Raw genomic sequence first — 10263 nt, 5'->3', positions numbered from 1 at the left:
CACTGGAGCTGCTCTGGGACACCCCATGGGCCACCAGCACCACTCTGGGGCTGGACAGCAGCCCCACCCCAGAGGGAGGAGAAGCAGGGCAGGTGTCCAGGGACCACAGTGGACACCCTGCTCTGGAATCCCCAGTCACAGCAGGGCTGGTGACCAGAACCTGCCCAGCCCTCGGAGCGTGGCCGTGTCCCCCTGGGCCAGCAGCCCTGAGGTGAAGGTCCCTGGCCATGGGGCACTTTGGGCTCCAGGAACAGCTCTGGAGGGGTGCCAGTGGCTGCAGTGGGTACAGACATTGGGATGCAGCCTCACCTCAGCTCTTCACTGCTCCCACCCCTCCTGGGACCCCCAGAGCCTTCCCCCCTTGGGCCGGGGGGTCTGCATCCCCCTGGACAGATGAGCAGACAGGGTGGGCTCAGCTCCGTTGGTCTTTACTGGCTGGAGAGGACATGCAGGGCCACAGGGGTGGGGGCCACGGTGGCCTGGGCTGGGGACACAGCCCTGTCCCACCCTGGGGACATCAACACGAGCTGTGGGCAGTGCTGTGGCCAGCTGGGGGCTGGAGAGGGAGGAGTGACCCCCCCTGCCCTGAAATAGGGGTAGTGGTGACCAACATGTCCCAAAGTCATCCCAGGGGTGGGGAGAAGAGATTGGAGATGAGGAAGTGGCCAAGGAGGTGATGACAAGAGGCCAAGAAGAAAAGAGGGGAGGGTCGAGAAGATGATGAGGGACAAGGAGGTGAAGGCCAAGAGGAGAGGAGGAGGAGGCAGCCCAAGAGAAGAGAGAGAAGATGAGATGAGGAGGATGACAAGAAATAGCGAGGAGAAGACAAGAAAAGGTCAAGATGATGAAAACAAGTGAAGAATGAGAGATGAAGACCAAGAAGGGAAGAACCGAGTGCTCTCCAGCCCCGTCCCCAGGTGCCAGCTCAGCCCCCGCTGTGGAGCTGCTCCCCATGGCCTGGGGACACCTCTGGCACCCTCTGGGCCTGGCTGGGGGCTCCTTGCAGGTCCCACCCCAATGCCAACAGCCACCAAGTGAAGAGGTCCTGGCCACCCCAGCTCTGTGGCCATTGCCTGGCCGGGCACCTCCACACAGGAGCCACCTCAGTCCCCCCGCAGCAGCTCGGGGATGTCCCCAGGAGCCACCAGGAGTTGCCATAGCCATCGACCCCTCACGGCCACGCGTTCTCCTCCAGCCCCCCGCGCTCCCGCGGGTTCCAGGGGGGCTCCAGGAGGGAGGGGGGGACGCTCTGCAGAGCCCCCCAGGCCCTGGGGCTGCCGTTCGGGGCCCGCTGGGCGCCTGTCCCGTAGCCCCGGGGCGTGGGGATCCGGGACGGCGCCTTGTGGGGCTGCGTGTCCAGCCGGGGCTTGGCCCAGGGCCGCGGAGGGGGCCCGGGGGTCTCCTCCATCTCCATCAGCTCGTCCTCCCCGGTCGCCCAGTCGGTGTCGGAGCCCGGGTTCCCCGCTGTCTCCCGGTTGTCCCAGGAGGCCGGGAAGCAGCAGCTCTCGTCGGAGGAGCTGGAGAAGGTGGAGCGGCGCCTCGCATCTGCCAGGGTGGGGTTGGAGGGCAGCGGGGGGCAGCCGCCGTTGTTCCCGTTGTTGTTCCCGTTGTTGTTCCCGCTGTTGTTCCCGCTGTTGTTCCCGCTGTTGTTCCCGTTGTTCCCATCGCTGTTCCCGCCCCGCCGCCCGTCCTCGGCGGGCAGCCCGTGCTTGGCGAAGACGTTCAGCGAGGAAGACGAGGATGACGAGGAGCAATAGGCCGAGTCAGCGGTGGCGGGGGGCCCGGGGGGAGCGCTCTCCGTGTCCCCCAGCTGCTCCAGCAGCCGCGTGTTGGCCAGGAATTCCTCCTCCAGCCGCTGGAACAGCCGCTGCTCCTGCCCGGGCTCCAGCCAGCGCGGGGCCCGCAGCCTCCTCGCCAGCTCCTCGGGGTCCCCGGGGCCGGGCCGGGGGTCGCGCCGCCCCCCGGAGCCCCCAGCGGGGCCGGGCCCGGCCGTGGGGGGCTCCGGCCGTGCCCACGAGTGCTGCCCGTCGGGCCGGCGGCGGATGAGCAGCAGCGGAGCGGGGCTGCGGGAGGAGCGGGGGGAGCCTCGGGGGGACGCGGGGGCGCGGGGGGCTCGGGGGGAGCCCGGCGGGCCGGGGGGGTCGGCGGGGCCCCGGCGGGCCGGGGGGCGGCGGGGGCCGCTCTGCGCGGACGCGGCCGAGGAGTCGCTGTCGCCCGAGCAGCGCCGGGAGCGCGCCGGGGCGCGCGGCCTGGGGGGCGGCGGGGGGGGACAGGGGGGGAATGAGCACCACGGTGTCCCCCCCAGGGCACCCCCCAACTGCACAGCATCCACGAACCCCCTCCCCCCAGTGATACCCCCCATCGCACCCCTCCTCATGGAACCCCCCCAGCGCCCCCACCCATCGCACCCCACATTCCCTCCATTGTACCCCATTGCACCCCTTCATTCTCCCCCCTTTTGCCCCCATTTTTCCTCACTGCACCCCACATTCCCCCCCTTAAACCCCATTTCCACCCTCACTGCACCCCCACTGAACCCCACCTTGCCACTATTGAACCCCATTTCCCTTGCTCCCCATTAAACCCCCCCACAGTGAACCCCCCATTCTCCCCTTGCACTGCCCATTCCTCCTCACTGCACCCCCAGAACCCCTTTCCCTCCCCACTGTCCCCCATTTTCCCCCTCCACTGAACCCCCACTAAATCCTCCCATTCCACCCTCATTTTCTCCCCACTTCTCCCCCTCAGCCCCACCCACTGCACCCCATATTTCCTCCACTGCACCCCATTTCTCCCCCAGTGCACACCCATTGTCTCCCTCCTCTGAACCCCACCATGGCACCCCACATTCCCCCCGCTGCCGATCCCATCCCCCTCCATTTCACACCCCACCGTACCCCCACTTCCCCTGTTGCCCCTTCCTTCCCTCCCCCATTCCCCCTTGTCCCCCACCGCACCCCAGTGAACCCCATGAAATCCCATATCCCCCATCACACACCCCATTCCCCTTCCCTCCCCCTTCTGCCCCCCACTATTTCCCTTCACTGACCCCCAACGCTTTCCCCACTGCCCCCACCGACCCCCATTCCACCACCCACCACCTCCCAGTGCCCCATTATCTGTCCCCATGGCCCCACACCGACCCCCCATTGTCATCCTCCATTGCCCCTCCACTGCCTACCCCAACTGCACCCCCAATTCACCCCAAATTCGCCCCCACTGCCCCCTCAGTACCTCTCCTTCTTGCCCCATTTTCCCCCAATAATTTCCCCCTTTTGCTCCTAATTTCACCCTCCCTCTGCCCCCCGTGATTCCATCTCCCCCTCACTGCCCTCCCCACTGTCCCCCATGATTTCCCCAGAGTTCTCCGCTGCATCCCCCGGTTCAGCCCAGTTACCCCATTCCACCCCAGTGCCCCCGATGGTTTCCCCATTAACGCCCCCAGCCCCCATTCCCCCATCCCTGCCCGTCCTCTCCGCGGGGTCTGGGCGCGGTTTTGGGGTCCCCCGGGGGGGCCGTACCTGAGCGCTCCCCGCGGCTCCGCGGGGCTCCTGGAGGGGCTGCCGGAGCCGGAGCGGGGGGCTGCAGCCCCTCGGGGGGGCAAACCCTCCTGCTTGAGGGGCTTCGGGGCGTCCCCCCGGGGCTGGGGACCCCGCTCCGCCCCGGCCGGGGGGGGCCCGGCGGGCCGGGGGCGCCGGGGGGTGCTGGGGCTGGAGGCGCGGGACGAGGGGGTGCCGGGAGCTGCTTTTTGGGGGGACATGCCCGGGGTGCGGGGCTGGGGCAGGCGGTGAGCTGGAAGGGAGAGGGGGGAGGTCAGCGGGGGCAGCGCTCAGCACCTTCCCTTCCCTTCCCTTCCCTTCCCTTCCCTTCCCTTCCCTTCCCTTCCCTTCCCTTCCCTTCCCTTCCCTTCCCTTCCCTTCCCTTCCCTTCCCTTCCCTTCCCTTCCCTTCCCTTCCCTTCCCTTCCCTCCCCTTCCCCTTCCCCTTCCCCTTCCCCTTCCCCTTCCCCTCATTTTCCAGCTGGGGGATTCCGGAGGCGATGAACACCCCGGGAATTTGGGGGTTTTTCACTCCCCTTTTCCCCCTTCCAGCCGGATGAGTGGAGCCCGGCCACAGGGAAGGGAGCCCCACGGACAATCAGGGAGAGCAACCCATGGAATATTAGGGAAGGGAACCCTACAGAGAGGCAGGGAACGGAGCCCCAGGGGGAAAGAGGGAACAGAACCCCACAGAAAATCAGGGAACGGAGCCCCACAGAGAACCAGGGAAAGGGGCCCCAGGGAGAACCAGAGAAGGGAGCCCCACGGGAACGGAACCCGTGGAGAACCAGGGAATGGAAGGAAGGCCAGAGCAAGGCAGGAGCCAGGGCCGTGCCGAGGGGGGTCCCGGACACTCACCGAGGGCAGCACAGCGACACGGGTCGTGCTTGTCCAGGTAATGTTCCAGTGTGTCCCAGCCGCCGCCCACCCGCACCATGACGTGACTCCTCAGCACCTGCGGGCAGCGCTGTCACCCTGCCCGCTCCCCAAAAACACCAGGAGCCCCCCGGGACCCCGGCGTGGGCAGGAAATGCAGCTCTGGACCCCACCCAGCTCGTCTGGGAGCGGGGGAAGGAGGAGGGTGGGGGGTCCCGGGGTAATGGGGGGGACAGTGGGGTGAGGGAGGCTCTTACTCGGACGAAGATGAGCGTGTTGGAGTCGCCCACTTTGTACTTCCCCTCCGAGACCTTGACCATGGGGAACTGCGAGGGGCAGGAGCAGCAGCCCAGGATCTCCCGCACCTGCCGGCACAGAGGGGAGGGGTCAGTGGGGCGTGGACGCTCTGCTATAGGGTCGATGGGGTCCAGAACCCCCCTGTAGGGCCGGTGGGGCAGAGACCCCCGTTACAGAGCTGGTGGGGCACAGACCCCCCCACTATAGGGCCGGTGGGAACAGAACACCCCTATAGGGTCGGTGGGGCACAGACCCCCTGTTATAGGATTGGTAGGTACAGACCTTCCACTATAGGGCTGGTGGGGTGTGGACCCCCCAGTTACAGGGCTGGTGGGCACAGAACCCCCCCTATAGGGTCAGTGGGGCACAGACCAACCACCATAGGGCTGGTGGGCGCAGATGTCCCACTATAGGGTCAGTGAGCATAAACCCCTGTTATAGGGCTGGTAAGGCATGGACCCTGCACTATAGGGCTGGTGGGCAGAGAAACCCCTGCTATAGGATCCGTGGGGCACAAAACCCCTGCTATAGGATCCGTGGGGCACAAAACCCCTGCTATAGGATCGGTGGGGCACAAAACCCCTGCTATAGGATCCGTGGGGCACAAAACCCCTGCTATAGGATCCGTGGGGCACAAAACCCCTGCTATAGGATCCGTGGGGCACAAAACCCCTGCTATAGGATCCATGGGGCACAAAACCCCTGCTATAGGATCGGTGGGGCACAAAACCCCTGCTATAGGATCCGTGGGGCACAAAACCCCTGCTATAGGATCCGTGGGGCACGAAACCCCTGCTATAGGATCCGTGGGGCACAAAACCCCTGCTATAGGATCTGTGGGGCACAAAACCCCTGCTATAGGATCCGTGGGGCACAAAACCCCTGCTATAGGATCCGTGGGGCACAAAACCCCTGCTATAGGATCCGTGGGGCACAAAACCCCTGCTATAGGATCCGTGGGGCACAAAACCCCTGCTATAGGATCTGTGGGGCACAAGATCCCCACTGTAGGATTGGTGGGGCACAAAACCCCTGCTATAGGGCTGGTGGGTCATGAACCCTCCACTATAGGGCTGGTGGGGCACAAACCCCCTTCTGGGGTCAGTGTGGATCCCCACTACAGGGGCAGCCCCTCAGACTGGCACACAGGGAGGGGCTCTGTGCCCCCCATCTGGCAGATCCCCTCCCGTGGGTGGGCTCGGGTGCAGCGGGGCCGGGGTCTCGTCCCACGGCCGGGGGCTGAGAACGGGCACAACTCTCTTCATTTGGGGTCCACCCGCTCCGGGACCCCCGGGTGTGGGCACAAAACATCGCCCACCCCACTAATCCCGAACCACGGGGGGATTCACCCCCAAATCCATGGGGTAGGACCTACACCCATCAACACAAGCGGGGTCAGCCCCGGGGGTTTTTGCCCGTTTGCAAACGTGAAGATGTGGCACGGGGAGAAGTGGAGCGGGAGGATCTGGGGGGCCGGGCAGGGGTCCCCAGGGCTGGGGGGTGGCCGGGCAGTGCCGTGGTCCCGCTGGCTGCCAGCTGCCGGCTCCATCTCCCGGGCTGACGTCAGGGATTAAACCGGGAGCCACGGGGGGGACGCGGCCACATCCTGCCCGGGGCTGGGGGGACACAGCGCCGCCTCACCCCGAAATTTGGGGGGTCGTTAATAATCCCGCGATTCTGGGGGGTTTTCCTGCAGCTGTGCCCATCACAGGGGTGAGAGGAAGGAAGGATGTGACCGCTCCGGTTCCCATCCGGGTGACACGGACAGCCCCAGCTGGGGAAACTGAGTCACGGGGGGCGGGGGGGGGGGGGGGGGTGTGTGAAATGAGGGGGGGTCGTGACCCTGCTGCCACCCCGGAGGGGGCACCTGGGGACGAGGAGGGCCGGATCCTGCTCTGCCAGGCTCCTCCCCGGCTCTGGTGCTGCCCATAAAAGCCGATGGCGAGGAATTACGCAGCCCGGAAAAATGCGGCCGGGGCTGGCAGCGCCCGGCCAGGGGGGCTTGGGGGGGCAACAGCGCCGGGGGCCCCCCCTGAAGCGGCACTGGGCGGAGCGGGGGGTCAGGATGCTCTTTAATGAGGGACTTAATGAGGAATTGGGGTTTCAATTAAAAAAAAGGCTTAGGGAGTCAGGGGAGGGCAGAGCTCCCCTGTCCCCCCCGTGTTCCCCCCGTCCCAGATTAATCCGCTGCCTCGCCCGGGGACCGATCCCGCACCCGGCTTTAATCCCGCCTGAGCTCCGGCCCGGGGGGGGTCCCTGCACCCCCCTCCTGACACCCCAAATTGCCACCGTGAGCAGCCGGGATGGCCCCATGTCCGTCCCTGGGGACAGCAGCCCCGAGGTGCTGGCAGGAGGAGAAGTCCTGGGGTGGGGAGCACTCACGGGCAGGAGGTGGCAGGGCACAGGGGACACCCGAGTGTCCCCACTGAGATCCTGTGAGCCACCAAAATAACCCCTCCTGTAGGCAGGAGGCTCCACGGGAGCCTGGGAGGGGGTGGGTGGGTGGAGAGGAGCTCCCGTAGCCATGGAGAGCTGGGATGGGTGGGTGGAGCACATCCTATGGAGCACGGGGGTGGAGAGAAAGATCTCCCAGGGGTCACGGACACACGTGGGACCTCTCCTGGACCACAGGGTGTCCTGTTGGATGGGCAGAAAGGACTTCCTGGGGGTCACGGGGACAGGTGGGACCACAGAGTGCCCCGCTGGGTGGACAGGTGGGAGCTCCCACGGATCATGGAGCACCTCACGGGGCACGCAGGCAGGAGCTCCCAGGGGCCACAGGGACAGGGAGAAGTCCTGGGGGAGACGGGACCCCCATGGACCCCGCTGGGTGAACAGAGAGGTTCTCCCACAGACCACAGGCAGGTGAGACCTGCCAGTGACCACCGGGTGGACAGAGAGGACCTCCCAGGAGCCAGCGGGCAGCCTGCAGGGTGGACACAGAGGAGCTCCCACGAAGCACAGAGCTCCCGGTTGGGTGGATGGACAGCACCTCCCACAGACCCACAGACCCACCGCTGGGTGGCCGGCGAGGCCCTCACCCAGGCACAGGGCTCCCAGGGGAGCGCGTGTCTCACCAGCTCGTCCAGGTTCTTGAGGTCGCACAGGGTGATGGGCCGGGCCCGGCTGGGGTAGGTGCCCGCCTGGGGGTCCCGGCTCTCCCGGCGCGTGCCCAGCGCGCCGTCGGCCGTTTGGTCCCTCATCTCCTCCTCGATCTCCTCCTCCATTTGGATCAGCATGGGGGCCAGCATCCCAAACTTGGAGCCCCTCCTGGCCACCTCCAGCAGGCAGAGGACAAAGTTCTTCTCGTTCTTCTTCAGCACCAAGTCGTTGGTCTCGAACATGAGCACGTCCTGGATGCCCAGGTCCTGCCGGCACCACTGGATGAAGTTGGAGACGTTATCCCTGGCGATGAAGGAGCCGGGCACCACGTTCTTGGCCTGGAAGACCACCTCGTTCTGGGGCACTCGCATGCGGGCGGCCGCCTCCGGGTGCCGCTCCTGGAAGTCCAGGGCGGTGCGGTTGACGTTGTTGGCGTGGCGGCAGAGGTGACATCCCGTCTCCAGGCTCTCCAGGAAGGTGTCCACCTGGATGTCCAGGTCGTAGAGGGTGTTGAACCACTCAGCCAGGTCCTCCTTCATGGCCTCCAGGTACTCCTCGCTGGAGCGGAAGGGGCGGATGCTCTTGGAGGCGGCCGACTGGATGTGGCTGGGGTCGGCCATGGCCCCCCTTCCTGCGGGGGGACAACGGGGCCTGTCACGGGCAGGAACCCCCCCAAAGCCCCCCCAAATCACCAATAACCTCGGTGACCCCTCTGTGCCTCAGTTTCCCCCACGCGTTACCCGTGGGTGGGAACATCACCACTGCCACCACCACCCCTCCAGGACCTGCAGCACCCCCCATCCCACGTCCCGGGTGTCCCCCCCTCTCACAGCCCATGTCCCCCCACCTCATGTCCCTCCACCCCGGGTGTCCCCCCATTCTCCATGTCCCCCACTCCATGTCCCCTCATCCTGCGTCCCATCCCCCAGGTTAACGAGTCCCTTGTCACCCGTGCCCACCCCACGGAGGGGCTGTGGCCGAGGGGGGACATCCCACCCCAACCCTGCCCTAAAAGCTGCCCAGTCATGGTGGGTGTCCTCAGCCCGGTGTCCCCACCCTGGGAGCAGGTGACACCCCGAGGGATGGCAGTGCCAGGGGCAGGGAGCCCCCCTTTATCCTGGTGGGGTTCAACCCTGAGGGGCTGCACCGGGCAGAGGGATTGCTCCCCAAAACTCAGCCATGGGGTGTGGGCTGCACCTGGAGGAGGCCCCCTGGCCGTCCCTGACCTGGGGCTACAGGAGCCAGCGAGGGGTCACCCCCGGCCGGGGGGGCCCAGTGACCCCCAGGGCCACCCCCCAGCCCAGCCCCAATCCCTGGAGGGGGGTCCTGGCCCTGGGGTGCTGCTGAGGGGGCGTCCCCTCCCCTCCGAGGGGGTGTCCCTGTTGGGGAGGGTCCCCTCTCCTCGGGGCGGGGGGGGATCCTCGGGGATGAGGGGACTCTGTTGGGGGGTGGTCCCCATCCCTCGAGAGTGGGGGGATCCTCTCGGGGGGCTCCGTTTCCCTCGGGGAGGGGTTTTGTTCTCCCGGGGATGGGGGGGGGGGGGTGTCCCTGTTTGGAGGGTCCATTTCCCTCGGGGGGTTTGTCTCTGCTGGGGGGGGGTCCCTACCCTCGGAGGGGGTGTCCGTGCTGAGGGGTGTCCGTATCGGGGGTCCCCCTTTCCCTTGGGGGGAGGGTGTCCATCTCTGGGGGTGTCTCTTTCTCGGGGTGGGGGGGTCCCTTTCGGCAGCGGGGTCCCTATTCCGGGGCGATCCACGGGGGGCGGCGGGAGGGGATCGGCACCTGTGGGGACACGGGGTGGGGACACGGGGCCCAGGGCCACCCTCCCGCCCCCCCGGCCTCACTCACCGCCGCCGCTCCGCGCTCCGCTACGGCCGGGCCGGGCCCGCTCCCCGCTCCGGGCCGGGCCGCGGCTCCCAGCGCCGGGGGGGCCCCGCCGCGGCCCCCGCCGCCATCGGCCGCCGGCAGCGGCCCCGGGGGCGGCCGGGGGGGCCCGGGGGGCTCCCAACGGGGCTCGGCCGCCGCAGCCCCGCGGAGCCGCCGCCGCCGCCGCCGCGCCCCGGCCGGGAAGTTGGAGGCGGCCCAGAAAGGGCCGGGACGGGGGCGGCGGCGGCGGCGGGCGGGGACGGGCACGGGGGGGACACGGACACGGACACGGGGGGGGACAGGGGCACGGCACGGAGAGGGGAGGACACGGACACGGGCAGGGACAGGGGGAGGAGCACAGACACGGGAGGGGGCACGGACAGGGGGGCACGGCCGGGGGTGGGAACAGGGGCACGGGGGAGGCACGGGGGTGACACACAGCGACACTCGGTGACATCCCCCCCACCCCCGCCCGGGTGTGGCTCCCCGCTTCCATTGATCTGCCCCTCCCCCACCCTCCCTCCCTTCCCCGGGACTCACACCCCGCGGGGAAACTGAGGCACAGCGGGATCCACGGGGCAGCTCCG

General features: G+C 67.6%; 1 protein-coding gene across 1 annotated transcript; it reads right to left on the bottom strand.

The window, feature by feature from the left end:
• Positions 1-412: 412 nt before the first annotated feature.
• Positions 413-9734, bottom strand: GAS2L1 (growth arrest specific 2 like 1). The gene is made up of 6 exons (XM_088064811.1): positions 9659-9734; positions 7753-8444; positions 4672-4779; positions 4397-4493; positions 3522-3792; positions 413-2249 (listed from the first exon to the last, which is right to left on the bottom strand). The coding sequence occupies exons 2-6, from the start codon at positions 8431-8433 to the stop codon at positions 1172-1174; spliced, it is 2235 nt and encodes a 744-aa protein (XP_087920937.1). The 5' UTR covers positions 8434-8444; positions 9659-9734; the 3' UTR covers positions 413-1171.
• Between the last annotated feature and the right edge of the window lie 529 nt (positions 9735-10263).

This window comes from Pseudopodoces humilis, chromosome 20, assembly GCF_049639895.1.
Source record: "Pseudopodoces humilis isolate 2021_Gansu_Grassland_sample_001 chromosome 20, ASM4963989v1, whole genome shotgun sequence".
NCBI classification, from domain to species: domain Eukaryota; kingdom Metazoa; phylum Chordata; class Aves; order Passeriformes; family Paridae; genus Pseudopodoces; species Pseudopodoces humilis.
Note: the sequence above shows the minus strand (reverse complement) of the source record. Positions and strands in the feature narration are given on the sequence as shown.